Source organism: Mesoplodon densirostris, chromosome 4, assembly GCF_025265405.1.
Source record: "Mesoplodon densirostris isolate mMesDen1 chromosome 4, mMesDen1 primary haplotype, whole genome shotgun sequence".
Classification (NCBI taxonomy): domain Eukaryota; kingdom Metazoa; phylum Chordata; class Mammalia; order Artiodactyla; family Ziphiidae; genus Mesoplodon; species Mesoplodon densirostris.
The window spans coordinates 51806677-51823335 of NC_082664.1; the positions used below are offsets into that span (position 1 = coordinate 51806677).

General features: G+C 38.8%; 1 protein-coding gene across 2 annotated transcripts in view; it reads left to right on the forward strand.

The window, feature by feature from the left end:
• The window catches only part of L2HGDH (L-2-hydroxyglutarate dehydrogenase), a 99828-nt gene that overhangs the window by 6642 nt on the left and 76527 nt on the right, over positions 1 to 16659 (forward strand). For both annotated transcript variants that reach the window (XM_060096246.1, XM_060096247.1), the window contains exons 2-4: positions 7848 to 7963; positions 8645 to 8796; positions 14244 to 14375. In XM_060096246.1, coding sequence (XP_059952229.1) covers positions 7848 to 7963; positions 8645 to 8796; positions 14244 to 14375 — 400 coding nt within the window. The remainder of the gene's footprint in view (positions 1 to 7847; positions 7964 to 8644; positions 8797 to 14243; positions 14376 to 16659) is intronic.

The following is a 16659-nucleotide window of genomic DNA, read 5'->3' on the forward strand; positions in this document are numbered from 1 at the left end:
ATTTGGCCCCGCCTCTGCGTGTAGGTCGCCGGAGGGCGTCTGTTCTTCGCTCAGACAGGACAGGGTTAAAGGAGCAGCCTCTTCGGGGACTCTGGCTCACTCAGGCCGGGCGGGAGGGAGGGGCACGGAGTGCGGGGCGAGCCTGCAGCGGCAGAGGTCGTCGTGACGTTGCACCAGCCCGAGGCGTGCCGTGCGTTCTCCCAGGGAAGCCGCCCCTGGATCCCGGGACCCCGGCAGTGGCAGGCTGCACAGGCTCCCGGAAGGGCGGTGTGGGCAGTGACCTGCGCTCGCACACAGGCTTCTTGGCGGCGGCAGCAGCAGCCCCAGTGTCCCACGCCCGTCTCTGGGCTCCGCGCTTTCAGCCGCGACTCGCGCCCGTCTCTGGCGCTCCTTTACGCGGCGCTCTTAATCCCCTCTCCTCGCGCACCAGGAAACCAAGAGGGAAGAAAAAGTCTCCTGCCTCTTCGGCAGCTCCAGAGTTTTCCCGGACTCCCTCCCGGCTAGCTGTGGCACATTAGCCCCCTTCAGGCTGAGTTCTCGCCGCCAGCCCCAGTCCTCTCCCTGCGCTCTGACCGAAGCCCGAGCCTCAGCTCCAGCGCCGCCCGCCCCGGCGGGGGAGCAGACAAGCCTCTCGGGCTGGTGAGTGCCGCTCGGCACCGATCCTCTGTGCGGGAATCTCTCTGCTTTGCCCTACCCAGGTATGTGGGGAGTTTCTTGCCTTTTGGGAGGTCTGGGGTCTTCTGCCAGCGTTCAGTAGGTGTTCTGTAGGAGTTGTTCCACGTGTAGCTGTATTTCTGGTGTATCTGTGGGGAGGAAGGTAATCTCCGCGTCTTACTCTTCCGCCATCTTACCCGGAAGTCCTCCATGTCTTTTCAAGGCTTGACAGTTCATTCCTTTCTAACACTGAAAAATATTCCATTGTCTTGATGTATTACAGTTTATTTACCCATTCATTACTGAAGGACATCTTAGTCGCTTCCAAGGTTTTGCAGTTAAGAGTAAAGCTGCTATAAATATCTGTATGCAGTTTGTTTCATGAACATAAATTTTCAGCTCCTTTGGGTAAATACCAAGGAGCACAATTATTGGATTGTATGATAAGAGTATGTTTAGTTTTGTAAGAAACGGCCAGACTTCTTCCAAAGTGGCTGTATCATTTTGCATGCCCACCAGAGATAAAAAGGGAGCTCTTGCTGCTTCACATCCTCAAGAGTATTTAGTGCTGTCAGTGTTCCAGATTCTGGCCATTCTAATAGGTGTGTAGTGGTATCTCATTGTTTTAATTTGCATTTTCCTAATGACAGATGATGTGGAACATCTTTTCATATGCTTATTGGCCACCTGTATATTTTCTTTGATGAGGTGTCTGTTTGGATCTTTTGCTCATTTTTTAATTTTTATTTTTTTTTAATTTTTATTATTTTATTTATTTTATTTATTTATTTATTTTACATCTTTATTGGAGTATAATTGCTTTACACTGGTGTGTTAGTTTCTGCTTTATAGCAAAGTGAATCAGTTATACATATACATACATCCCCACATCTCTTCCCTCTTGCGTCTCCCTCCCTCCCACCCTCCCTATCCCACCCCTCTAGGTGGTCACAAAGCACCGAGCTGATCTCCCTGTGCTATGCGGCTGCTTCCCACTAGCTATATATTTTACGTTTGGTAGTATATATATGTCCATGCCACTCTCTCACTTTGTCACAGCTTACCCTTCCCCCTCCCCATATCCTCAAGTCCATTCTCTAGTAGGTCTGTGTCTTTATTCCTGTCTTACACCTAGGTTCTTCATGACATTTTTTTTTCTTAAATTCCATATATATGTGTTAGCGTATGGTATTTGTCTTTCTCTTTCTGACTTACTTCACTCTGTATGACAGACTCTAGGTCCATCCACCTCATTACAAATAGCTCAATTTCGTTTCTTTTTATGGCTGTGTAATATTCCATTGTATATATGTGCCACATCTTTATCCATTCATCTGATGATGGACACTTAGGTTGTTTGCATCTCCTGGCTATTGTAAATAGAGCTGCAGTGAACATTTTGGTACATGACTCTTTTTTTTTTTTTTTCAGTTTCTGCTTTATAACAAACTGAATCAGTCATACATATACATCTGTTCCCACATCCCTTCCCTCTTGCGTCTCCCTCCCTCCCACCCTCCCTATCCCACCCCTCCAGGTGGTCACCAAGCACCGAGCCGATCTCCCTGTGCTATGCGGCTGCTTCCCACTATCTATCTACCTTACGTTTTGTACTGTATATATGTCCATGCCTCTCTCTCACTTTGTCACAGCTTACCCTTCCCCCTCCCCATATCCTCAAGTCCATTCTCAAGTAGGTCTGTGTCTTTATTCCTGTTTTACCCCTAGGTTCTTCATGACATTTTTTTCCCCTTAAATTCCGTATATATGTGTTAGCATACAGTATTTGTCTTTCTCTTTCTGACTGACTTCACTCTGTATGACAGACTCTAGGTCTATCCACCTCACTATAAATAGCTCAGTTTCATTTCTTTTTATGGCTGAGTAATATTCCATTGTATATATGTGCCACATCTTCTTTATCCATTCATCCGATGATGGACACTTAGGTTGTTTCCATCTCCAGGCTATTGTGACTAGAGCTGCAATGAACATTTTGGTACATGTCTCTTTTTGAATTATGGTTTTCTCAGGGTATATGCCCAGTAGTGGGATTGCTGGGTCATATGGTAGTTCTATTTGCAGTTTTTTAAGGAACCTCCATACTGTTCTCCATAGTGGCTGTACCAATTCACATTCCCACCAGCAGTGCAAGAGTGTTCCCTTTTCTCCACACCCTCTCCAGCATTTATTGTTTCTAGATTTTTTTGATGATGGCTATTCTGAGTGGTGTGAGATGATATCTCATTGTAGTTTTGATTTGCATTTCTCTAATGAGTAATGATGTTGAACGTTCTTTCACGCGTTTGTTGGTAATCTGTATATCTTCTTTGGAGAAATGTCTATTTAGGTCTTCTGCCCATTTTTGGATTGGGTTGTTTGTTTTTTTGTTATTGAGCTGCATGAGCTGCTTGTAAATTTTGGAGATTAATCCTTTGACAGTTGCTTCATTTGCAAATATTTTCTCCCATTCTGAGGGTTGTCTTTTGGTCTTGTTTATGGTTTCCTTTGCTGTGCAAAAGCTTTGAAGTTTCATTAGGTCCCATTTGTTTATTTTTGTTTTTATTTCCATTTCTCTAGGAGGTGGGTCAAAAAAGATCTTGCTGTGATTTATGTCATAGAGTGTTCTGCCTATGTTTTCCTCTAAGAGTTTGATAGTTTCTGGCCTTACATTTAGTTCTTTAATCCATTTTGAGCTTATTTTTGTGTATGGTGTTAGGGAGTGATCTAATCTCATACTTTTACATGTCCCTGTCCAGTTTTCCCCGCACCACTTATTGAAGAGGCTGTCCTTTCTCCACTGTACACTCCTGCCTCCTTTATCAAAGATAAGGTGACCGTATGTGTGTGGGTTTATCTCTGGGCTTTCTATCCTGTTCCATTTATCTATATTTCTGTTTTTGTGCCAATACCATACTGTCTTGATTACTGTAGCTTTGTAGTATAGTCTGAAGTCAGGGAGCCTGATTCCTCCAGCTCCATTTTTCTTTTTTTTTTTGCGGTATGCGGGCCTCTCACCGTTGTGGCCTCCCCCGTTGCGGAGCACAGGCTCCGGACGCGCAGGCTCCGGACGCGCAGGCTCAGCGGCCATGGCTCACGGGCCCAGCCGCTCTGCGGCATATGGGATCCTCCCAGACCGGGGCACGAACCCGTATCCCCTGCATCGGCAGGCGGACTCTCAACCACTTGCGCCACCAGGGAGGCCCCTCCAGCTCCATTTTTCATTCTCAGGATTGCTTTGGCTATTTGGGGTCTTTTGTGTTTCCATACAAATTGTGAAATTTTTTGTTCTAGTTCTGTGAAAAATGCCAGTGGTAGTTTGATAGGGATTGCATTGAATCTGTAGATTGCTTTGGATAGTAGAGTCATTGTCACAATGTTGATTCTTCCAATCCAAGAACATGGTATATCTCTCCATGTATTTGTATCACCTTTAATTTCTTTCATCAGTGTCTTATAATTTTCTGCATACAGGTCTTTTGTCTCCTTAGGTAGGTTTATTCCTAGATATTTTATTCTTTTTGTTGCACTGGTAAATGGGAGTGTTTTCTTGATTTCACTTTCAGATTTTTCATTATTAGTGTATAGGAATGCCAGAGATTTCTGTGCCTTAATTTTGTATCCTGCTACTTTACCAAATTCATTGATTAGCTCTAGTAGTTTTCTGGTAGCGTCTTTAGGATTCTCTATGTATAGTATCATGTCATCTGCAAACAGTGACTGCTTTACTTCTTCTTTTCCGATTTGGATTCCTTTTATTTCCTTTTCTTCTCTGATTGCTGGGGCTCCATTGACTTCTTGATTTCAGTGTCACAATTTAGAAATCTGATGTCAAGTGAATTCATGGTTTTTTTTAATTTATAGTTTATATTGGAGCATAGTTGATTAACAATGTTGTGTTAGTTTCAAGTGTACAGCAAAGTGATTCAGTTATATATATACATGTATCTATTCTTTTTCAAATTCTTTTCCCATTTAGCTTATTACAGAATATTAAGCAATGTTCCCGGTGCTATACAGAAGGTCCTTGTTGGTTATCTGTTTTAAATGTAGCAGTGTGTACATGTCAATCCCAAACTTCCTCCCTCCCCTGCCCCTGCCCCCTGGTAACCATAAGTTTGTTCTCTAAGTCTGTGAGTCTATTTCTGTTTTGTAAATAAGTTCATTTGTATCATTTTTTTTAGATTCTGCATATAAGCAATATCATATGATATTTATCTTTCTCTGTCTGACTTACTTCACTTAGTATGATAATCTCCAGGTCCATCCATGTTGCTGCAGATGACATTATTTCATTCTTCTTAATGGCTGAGTAGTATTTCATTTTATATATGTACCACATCTTTATCCATTCATTTGTCGATGGACATTTAGGTTGCATCCATGTCTCGCTATTGTAAACAGCGCTGCAATGAACATTGGGGTGCATGTATTCTTTTGAACCATGTTTTTCTCTGGATACATGCCCAGTAGTGGGATTGCTGGGTCATATGGTAGTTCTATTTTAGTTTTTCAAGGAACCTCCACACTGTTCTCCATAGTGGCTGTAACAAATTATATTCCCACGAACAGTGCAAGAAGGTTCCCTTTTCTCCACACCCTCTCCAACAGTTATTGTTTGTAGATATTTTGATGATGCCCATTCTGACTGGTGTGAGGTGATATCTCATTGAAGTTTTGATTTGCATTTCTCTAATAATTAGTGATGTTGAGCATCTTTTCTTGTGCCTGTTGGACATCTGTATGTCTCCTTTGGAGAAATGTCTATTTATCTCTTCTGCCCAATTTTTGATTGAGTTGTTTGTTTTTTTGATATTGAGTCATGTGAGCTGTTTGTAAATTTTGGAGACTAATCCCTTGTTGGTTGCATCATTTACAAATATTTTCTCCCATTCTGTGGATTGTCTTTTCATTTTGTTTATGATTTCCTTTGCTGTTACATGCACTCATTTGTGTGTGTGTTACTATGCAATTTAACCGCATGTGTTAATTTGTGTAACTGCCACCACAATTAAGAAACAGAAATGTTCCATCAATACAGAGATTGCATTACCTACCCCTTTATATTCACATCCCATTTCTCCACCCTTTCTAACCTTTGGCAACCACGAATCTATTTTTCAGCTCTATAATTTTGTCAGTTTGAAAATGTTGTATAAGTGGAATCACACAGTATGCAACCCTTTGAGACTGGCTTTTTTCATGCAGCATAATGTCCTTGCGATCCATCTAAGGTGTTGCCTGTGTTGATAGTGGGTTCCATTTAATTGTTGAGTAGCGGTCTATGATATGGATATATTGCAGTTTGTTTAACCACTCCCCAGTTGAATGGTATCTGGCTGTTTCAGTTTCTGGCATCGTGAATAAAGCTGCTATGAACACTTATGCACAGGTTTTTGAAGGAACGTAAGTTTTCATTTCTCTGGGATAAATGCCAAAGAGTGCAGTTGCTAAGACATGTAGTAAGCACATGTTTAGTTTTTTAAGAAACTGCCATACTGTTTTTCCAGAGTGGCTGTACTATTTTACATTCCTACCAGTAACGTGTGAGTTGATCCAGTTCCTCTCATCCTCACCAGCGTTTGTTGTTATCATTTTTTTTTAAAAAAAGCCATTCTGATAGGGGTGTAGTGATGTCTCATTGTAGTTTTAGTTTGCATTTTCCTAATGACTAAAGGTATTGAACATATTTTCATGTACTTATTTGCCATCTATATATCTGTCCTCATTGATGAAATGTTTGTTCATATCTTTTGCCTATTCTCTAAATGACTTGTTTGTTTTAATAAATTTATTTATTTATTTATTTATGGCTGTGTTGGGTCTTCGTTGCTGTGTGCGGGCTTTCTCTAGTTGCAGAGAGCAGGGGCTACTCTTCGTTGTGGTGCGTGGGCTTCTCATTGCGGTGGCTTCTCTTGTTGCAGAGCACGGGCTCTAGGTGTGCGGGCTTCAGTAGTTGTGGCACGCGGGCTCAGTAGTTGTGGCTCGCGGGCTCTAGAGCGCAGGCTAAGTAGTTGTGGTGCACAGCTTTAGTTGCTCTGCAGCATGTGGGATCTTCCCGGACCAGGGCTCGAACCCATGTCCCCTGCATTAGCAGGTGGATTCTTAACCACTGCACCACCAGGGAAGTCTTGACTTGTTTATTTTTAGAGTTCTTAATATATATTTGAGAAATTAGTCCTTTGTCAGATATATGGTTTGCAAGTGTTTTCTCCCAATTTGTTCATTGTCTTCTTAACAGAGTCTTTTGCAGAGCAAAAGTTTTTAATTTTGATGAAGTCCAGTTTATCATTTTTTTTTCTTTTATGGGTCATGGCTTTGGTGTGAACTCTTCAAGTAGCCCTAGATACCAAAGATTTTCTCCTATGTTTTCTTCTAAACGTTTTATTGTGAATATTTGATGATATTTAAAAACTGAATTTTGTGGTTAGAATAATGACATTGTGTGTGTGTTTTTAAAGAGCCCTTTTAGAAATAACATTGAAGTATTTACAGATGATGTTTAAGATTTAGATAGAAATAATATAATGCAGGAGGGAGTGAAAAAAAATAAATGGGGTGAAGAAGCAAGATAGGCCACGTTTCTGTAAAACCTAGATTTGTTGACCATGAGATCAATACTTATAGCAATCTTTTAAGCTTTTCATTTTAGATTTAGATAGACTATACATACCCTTTCTAATTTTTTAAATGATTGTGTAATCAGAGTTATGGCTAAAACTGGTTCTGAGCCCGTTTCTGGACTACTTATTTCCTTAAGTTTCATGTTCTCACTGACTGTTTCCTTCTCAGCAGAATAAAAAATTTATAAATTTTTGTACACTAGGTTTTAAAGTCTTAATGTTAACTTATCCTCAAGAATATTGCACTTGAATTTTTAAAGAATAGATGGTAGAGGAGAGAGTGTGATAGTTAACAGAGTAACCACTGATGTAGCCAGGTTGGGCAGAGTATTATAGAGACTTAGAGAAGCTTGGGCAACTAGCCACTCTGCCTGCTGGCTGTAGCTGATTATACATGCATGTGACTTTTACAGGTTTCTTCGTTAGTATAAAGCCAAATATCACAAAGCCCAATAAACATTTGATTTTAATGATTACTAATTCATACTTTGTCAGTTGATGATGAAAATGTCAAGTTTGATAAAGTCTATTGTAAACATGCATTACTTTAAAGGTGGCTTTCTCTTAAAGCTCATTTGATGTAGTCATTATTGGTGGCGGAATTGTGGGGCTTGCCTCTGCCAGAGCACTCATTCTGCGACATCCAGCTCTTTCCATTGGTGTTCTGGAAAAGGAGAAAGATTTAGGTATGTATGTTCTCATTGTTGCTTAACCTGAGCACCTGCTCATTTTGTCAGTTCTACATCTTTCATGCTGAATGTCGATGTTAGTGTCCCAGTTTGGATTCATTAGAAAGCAGAGCCTAGGACTAGGATTTGGGTGTAGGTGATTTTTTTCAAGGTTATCCGAGGAGGCAGGAGTGAGGAGGTGGGGAGAGTAAACAGGGAAGGAGGAAAAACCTCGTGAGGGTGCGTTATCTAGGTTGCAGCTGTGAGCTTAATTCCACTGAGGCCTCCGAGGAGCTACCTAATGTTTCCAAGGATTGTGCTCATTTATCCATCAGCTTCTGTCCCTTTGGTTAAGGATCGTCCATAGGGTGTTGAGTCCCTCTGCCCCCAAATATTAGAAAAGGCCCTGGAGCAGAAGGCAGAGAGCTGTAGTGGACCCTTGAAGTGGTTTGCTGGTGGTGAGGGGGGCGGTTTGTGCACCAAAGTTGTAGCTGAAATCAGAGATGGGCTGGAGGGATGTGACACAGACACCATGGTTGGCTGCTATGGGAGGCTAGAAGTGCTCTGACTGTAAGAACAAACTCAGGCAGAATTTTAAATAGTGGTCTCTAATAGCTTCAAATGTAAGTGTATTCCCCCACTTCTTAAGTTTTGAATGAGTCATGTAGTTTCTCTTAACCTGTTTCTCTTGTTCTATAGCTATTCATCAGACTGGACATAACAGTGGTGTCATACATAGTGGAATTTATTATAAACCTGAATCTCTGAAAGCTAAGTTATGTGTACAAGGCGCAGCCCTCATCTATGAGTACTGTAACCAAAAGGGAATTTCCTACAAGCAATGTGGCAAGGTATGGCATTTTACTAGGGCCTTGACTCATTTATAAATAGCATTTACTTAGTAATCTTAAATGTTGATTTAAAAAATGCCTGGCTTTTCTTTCTCTGTATCCATGTAATTTGCAAAATCTAGATGTTTCATATAAATGGGATCATACAATATGTTGTCTTTTGTGATTGGCTTCTTTCACTTAGCATAGTGTTTTCAAGGTTCGTTCATCTTGTGGCATGAATCAGTACTTCATTCCTCCTTATACTCCATTGTATTGGTATACCACATTTTGTTTATCCACTTATCAGTTGATGGACATTTGGGTTGTTTCCACTTTTTGGCTACTATGAATAATGCTGCTATGGACATTTATGTACAAGTTTTTGTATGGACCTATGTTTTCATTTCTGTCAGGTATATACCTATGAGTGGAGTTTCTGGGTCATATGGTAACTACATGTTTAACATTTTGAGGAAGTGTGAAACTGTTTTCCAAAGTGGTGTACTATTTTACATCCCCATCAGCAGTTAACGAGGATTCCAATATCCTCACATCCTCATGAACACCTGTTATTGTCTGTTTCATTTTAGCTATCCTAGAGGATGTGAAGTGCTATATCATTGTGGTTTTTATATAATCAAACATAGTAATTAATGATGTTAAGCATCTTTTCATATACTTATTGGCCATTCATTTATCTTCTTTGGAGAAATATCTATTCAAATCTTTTGCTCATTTTAAAATTGAGTTATTTGTCTTTTTATTGTTGATTTGTGTGAGTTATTTATATATTCTGGATATATAAATATCCCTTATCAGCTATATGATATTTACTAAAATACTACTAAAATATTAAAAATATATATTTTTTAAATAAAATAATAGCAATAGTAATGATGGTATTTTAAATATTACTAAATATTTTCTCCCATTCTGTAGATTTTCTTTTTTATTTCTTGATGGTATCCTTTGAAGCACAGAAACTTTTAATTTTGATGAAGTCTAGTTTATCTTTTTTTTTCTTTTGTTGCTTATACTTTTAGTGTCATATCTAAGAAATCATTGCCTAACTTTAGATCATGAAAAATTGCTCCTACATTTTCTTCTAATGTCAAAGCCTTAGCTCTGATGTTTAGATCTGTGATAGTTTTTTTCCCCCAAATGAGTTGGTTTAATTCTGAGTATTATAGAATTGGAGCTAGAACAAAGACTGAAACACAGACTTTGGCAGGATTCTGGGCTGGGTTTACTCTGACCTCACAGCTAAGGTAGAAATGGCCAAATGAGAAGAACTAAAGAGAAGATGAACCACTGTATGATTTCATTTTTTTAAACTTTAACAAAAGTTTGTTCTTAAATGTATAGCAGGCTTCAAGACACTACTTCATTCTAACTACAGGTGGCAACAGATGTTATGGCAGGGAATCCAGTTACTTAAACAGGAATGGAACTAAGGATCACCATTGCCTCTGGCACAAGGAACAGCTTACTTTTTGACAGATTTCTTAATTCCAACCGTTGCCAGGAGGGCCTTCCCTGCAGCCTTTGCTTTTAGCTCCTCAAGTTTCTTTTGCTTCTCTTTTTGTTTCTGCTTGAATGCCTTATCATCCTCATCCAACTTCTTGGCCTGCTTCTTGGGCTGCTTCAGGTGTTTCTTACCACCTCTGCAGATGGCCTACTGCCCCTTCCCCAGACCCCACCACCAGAAGCAGAGCTTCTACCCCTACACGTATTCCTCCAGCGTAGGTTCACTTTTTTTTTTTTTTTTTTTTTTTTGCGGTACATGGGCCTCTCACTGTTGTGGCCTCTCCTGTTGCGGAGCACAGGCTCTGGACGCACAGGCTCATCGGCCATGGCTCACGGGCCCAGCCGCTCCGCGGCATGTGGGATCCTTCCGGACTGGGGCACGAACCCGTGTCCCCTGCATCAGCAGGCGGACTCTCAACCACTGCGCCATCAAGGAAGCCCTAGGTTCACTTTTTAATTAATTTTGGTATATGGTGTGAGGAAGAGTTCCAACTTCATTCTTTTGCATGTGGATATCCAGTTGTCTCAGCACCATTTGTTGAAAAACTATTCTTTCTACATTGTTTTGGCACCTGTATCAAAAATCAGTTGAGCTTCCCTGGTGGCGCAGTGGTTGCGAGTCCGCCTGCCGATGCAGGGGACATGGGTTCGTGCCCCGGTCCGGGAAGATCCCACATGCTGCGGAGCGGCTGGGCCTGTGAGCCATGGCCGCTGAGCCTGTGCGTCTGGAGCCTGTGCTCCACAACGGGAGAGGCCACAACAATGAGAGGCCACCGTACCGCAAAAAAAAAAAAAAAAAAAAAAATCAGTTGAGCGTAAGTGTAAGAAGGTTTGTTTAGGATTCTCAATTCCATTCCATTGATGTGTGTCTATCGTTATGCCAGTACCACACTGTCTTGTTTATTGTAGCTCTTTATTTTTTGAAATCAGTAAGTGTGAGTCCTCCAACTTTGTTCTTTATCAAGAGTGTTTTGGCTATTCTGGGTCCCTTGCATTTCCATATGAATTTTAGGGTCAGTTTGTCAGTTTCTCCAAAAAAGGCAGCTGGGATTTTTGTTAGCCATTATATTGAATCTATAGATCAGTTTGGGGAGTATTGCCATCTTAACAATATTAAATTTTGCAAACCATGTACTTGGGATATCTTCCCACTTATTTAGATCTTCTTTAATTTCTTTCAACAATTAAAAAAAATTTTCATTTTACAGGTCTTGCACTTCTTTTGTAATTTTATTCCTTGATATTTTATTCTTTCTGATGCTTTTGTGAGGGGAATTGTTTTCTTAATTTCAGTTTGGTTTATTCATTGCTAATGTATAGAATATGATTGATTTTTGTGTATTGATTTTTATGCTTCAACTTTGGTGAACTCATTTTTTAGTCTAATAGTTTTTCGTATGTGTGTGTGTGTGGATTCCTTAGGATTTTCTATGTGCAGGATCATGTCATCTGCAAATAAGATAGTTTTACTTTTTTTCTTGCCTAATTTACCTGGGTAGAATTTCTAATACAATGTTGAATAAAAGTAGTGAAAGTGGATATCTTTGTGTTGTTCTTGATTTTAGGGAGAAAGCATTCAGTCTTTCACTATTAAGTATAATGATAGCTGTGGGTTTTTTGTAGATGCCCTTTATCAGACTGAGGAAGTTCCTTTTTACCTGCAGTTTGTTGAGATTAATCATGAAAAGGTGTTGGATTTTCTCAAATGCCTTTTCTATGTCTCTTGAGGCAGTCATGTGGTTTTGTCCTTTATTCTATTAATATGAATTTATTACATTAATTGACTTTTGGATGTTAAATAGATCTTGCATTCATGCAATAAATCCCACTTGGTCATGGTATATAATCCTTTTTATATGTCGCTGCATTCAATATACTAGTATTTTGTTCAGAATTTTTATATCAGTAGTCATAATGGATATTGATATGCAGTTTTGTTTTCTTTTGATATCTGTGTCTCGTTTGAGTGTTAACTGGCCTTATAGAATTAGGAAGTGTTCCCTTCTCTTCTGTTTTTTGGAAGAGTTTGTGAAAAATTGGTATTAATTCTTCTTTAAACATTTGGTAGCATTCATGAGGCCTGAGCCTTTACAGTTACTAATTCCATTTCTTGTTATGGGTCTATTCAGATACTCTTTTTCTTCTTGAGTCAGTTTCAGAAGTTTGCGTCTTTCTAAGAATTTTCCCATTTCGTGTAGATTATCTAATTTGTTGCATACAGCTGTTCATAATATTTCCTTATAATTCTTCTTCATGTAATTTTTAAGAATAAAAGTTCATTGTCGCCATTAAAGATGCTATGAAGATTTTTTTTAATGATGTGGGAAAATGGCCCTGATATAGTGTTAAGTAAAAAAAGCAAGATATAAAACTGTATTTACAGTTTTTATGGTTGAGTTATGAGTTTTTTGTTTTTGTTTTTTTTTTAATCCTTTAAGCCAAAGGAACCAGACAACATCCATAACATCCACCTTTGAGAAACATACCATGCCCCATGCCTACCCATAGGATGATTTTGAGCTCTGTAACTCCTACTTCTTTCTGGAGCCTTGAACACTACTTCATATTCCCTCTTCACATCAAATCACATCATTGCTTCTAATCCATCTCAGCTCAGCTCCAGGTATTAATTTACAGATTGCTGCTTCCAGGCTACAACGGTGTCAATGTGACTTAATGACCTGATTTCAGAGTTTTCCTGTTTCAGTCACTGATTTGAGCCTCTGAGTGTCTGCCCCTCCCCAACTTCTTTTTTTTTTTTCCTCAAGTTTGTAGTCCCTTTATTTCTTTAAATTGAGGTATAATTAACATATAATATTATATTAGTTTCAGGTGTACAGCACAATGATTTGATATTTGTATGTATTGTGAAATGATCACCACAATAAGTCTAGTTAACATCTGTCACCATTCACAGTAAGAAAAAGTATTTTTTTTCTTGTGATGAGTACTTTTAAGATCTACTTTCTTAGCAACTTTCAAATATGCAATACACAATTATTAAGTATAGTCACCATGCTGTACATTACATCCCTGTGACTTGTTTATTTTATATTTGGAAGTTTGTACAGAGTTTCTAAAGAGTTCTTTATATATTCTGCATATTAGAGCCTTATCAGCGATAATGATTTGCAAGTATTTTCTCCCATTCATTGGGTTATCTTTTCACTTTCTTGATAGTGCCCTATGATTCCACATGTATTTTTAAGGTTAATTATTTGTTGATTTAAATAACCTTTACACCTTGATTAAAAGTATTACTTTATGGAGTTCGGTTGACTCCTGGCTATGAAATAGTGATTTTTGAATTCTGATGTACTTGTGAATATCATCTGTGCTTTCCTTTGCTGGTAGCTGTTAAGTAAGAAACCACCTCAGATACCTTGCCCAGAAATAAATAGAAAAAGAGTCTTGACGAATTTTCTGTTTTTCTCCTCTGCAACAGAATGCATTAGTAAATACTTTGAAATGTAGTTTATTCCAAAAAATAAAATAGTTTTCTGTTAGTGATATTCCATTATACTAAATATTGCCTGTCTTTCTGATGTACTGGTTTTTGTTTAGTTTTGTTTCACTTTTGTTTTTTGTTTGGTTTTTAATGTAAAGACTAAGCAACCTGTGCTTCTTTCCCCTCTGGGATTGAGGGAGTGATGGTGATACTTCTGGCCAAGGTGCATATAGCAACTGTGATAGCAGAAGTGACAATTGAGGCTACATCTCACCTTTGTTTTAATGCAGTCTTAAGACAAATTTTTTTGGTGGAGGAAGAAAGTGAAGTCATGAAGAAAGTGAGAAGTAGATACATGAAGCAAAAACAGTTTTAAAAAATCAACCCAATTTGAATCATACACTAATTTGTGATTTTCTATTAATTTTATCTATCATAGCTGATGATATATTTAACTCTATTCATGTTCTTTATCTTTTTTCTTTTTAAGCTTATAGTAGCTGTTGAACAAGAAGAAATTCCCAGACTTAAGGCCCTGTATGAGAGAGGCCTGCAGAATGGTGTCCAGGACCTGAGGCTGATCCAGCAAGAGGACATAAAAAAGAAGGAGCCATATTGTAGGGTAAGTGATTCACTAACCCCACACACAGGCTCACAGGGATAGGGCTCAGTCCTGTGACATGGAGGCTAAGGGTGAGTTTATAAGAAGCAGGAATCATAGAGACAGTTAAATAATCCTGTTACAGAAGCATTAAGGTGCCAGACACAAGAGGGCATTGCCACAAACTCTGGACACCTGATTTCTTCTTTTCCTACAAGAAACTACCAGGTCCTGAAGAACCTAGGCAAAAGCAAGAGGAGGTCTGAGACTCTATGGCATGTTTGGAAACCACTGAGTGGTGAGATGTGGTTGGACCATAGGGTGTGTAGCAAGAGATAATAGATGAGACTGGGAAGGCAGAATTAGCCCACATAAAGGGCTTGATATCCATGCTGATAACTTTGAAGTTTATCCAGTAGGCATAGGTAGCCACTAAAAATTTTTGAGGAGAGTGGCTACAATATTGGATCTGTTTCAGGAGGGTGGGTTATAGAGTTTCTGGCTTAAAACATGCTGTGGGGAAAACCAGATCTTCTTTCTTGTATTTGTGATAGAAACACGAATAATAATATAATAGTTACTCTGCATATCAACTTCCCTTGATAGCCTTTTAGAGGCTATCCATCCAACTCTCATTCCACTGACTGTTCCAATGAATCACTGTATCTCCTGTTCCCCATTCCCCAGTGTTTTAATGACATATTCCAATAGCTGGACTGTGGGTACCTGTCTTAGCAAGTGTGACCTTGAACTCACTGTCAGGTAGTGCTTATCAAAAGCTTGCTTTAGAGAAACATTATTTAAGGGATAGAGCCTGGATGATATGTAGACCATTCATTCTTATACATCTCTCCAGACCATCAGATTGTAGTACACCTACACTGTAGTGTTTTTCTCTCCCCATCCTACTTCTTGACCCCAGATTACTCTCCTTGAGTTGTGTTTTGGTTTTATGGCATCAGCCTATGGAGAAACTCATTGTGTCACTCACTGAGGCCTCTACTCTAAGGAGGTGGTTGAGGACATAGGTCCACTGTCAAACAACATCTCTCTGAGAACACTCAGGAGAAATTTCAGACTCCAGTTCTAAGAATAATTTTGTTTTTCCTGAGCACGATTGGCTTGTTTTTATCTATGGACACTGAATTCTTTAACTGATTGTATTGTCCTGTTTGCCTTGGCTCTAAGCAGAAACACATTTGTGCCCTACTCTTGCCAAATATCTAGAGCATTAAGCATACATTTTTATTTTCATATACTAACTTTGCTCTTTGTTTCATCTTATCTTTCCACCTTTGTTTTCTATATGCTCTGATTTTTTGGAACTTTTTATTGAATCACAGCATACATCCAAAATCATAAATGTATACAGCTGGATGAATTTTCGTTAAGTGTGATCAGCATCCAGATCAACAAACAGAACATTACCAGCTTCTCAGTATTCCTCTCATGCCCCCTTCTAGACACTACCTTTCCCTTAAGGATGACCACTGTTCTTTTACATCATAGATTTTTGAATTTTATGTAAGTAGAATCATATAGTATGTACTCATTTGTGTCTGGACTTCTTTTATTCAGTATTGTTTATAAAATTCATCCATATTATTGCATGTAGTTATAATTTGTTGTCATTGCTGTATAATAATCCTTTGTATGAATATAGCATGGTTCTTTATACTGTTGTTGGGCGTTTTGGGTAGTTTCCAATTTGGAGCTCTTGCAAATAGTGGTACTAAGAACATTCTAGCACATCTATTTTGGTGAACACATGTACACACTTTCGTTGGGGATATACCTTGGAGGGAAACTATGGTCATAATTTATATATATGTTTAGCTGTGGCAGGTACTTCCAAAGAGTTTTCCATAGCATTTGTCTCAAATAATACTCTTATCAGCAGTGTATGAGAGTTACAGTTGCTCCTTATTTTTACCAACACTTGATATTGTTTGTTGTTTTCATTTTAGCCATTCTGATGACTATGTAGTAGTATAATATTATAGTTCCCTGTTGACTCATAAAATTGTACACCTTTTCATATGTTTACTGGCCATTTGGATATTTTCTTTTGTGAAGTAACTAAGTCCTTTGCCCATTTTTCTATTGGGTTGACTGTCCTTCTTAATTAATTCTTATTAATTTTATAAGTTCATTATATAGTCTGAATATGTGTCTTTTGTTGTATATATGTGTTTGTATATATATATGTATATATATATATATATATATATATATACACAATAGATATCTTCTATGACTCTGTGGCTTGTGTTTTCACTCTTAATAGTGTCTTTAGATGAACAGA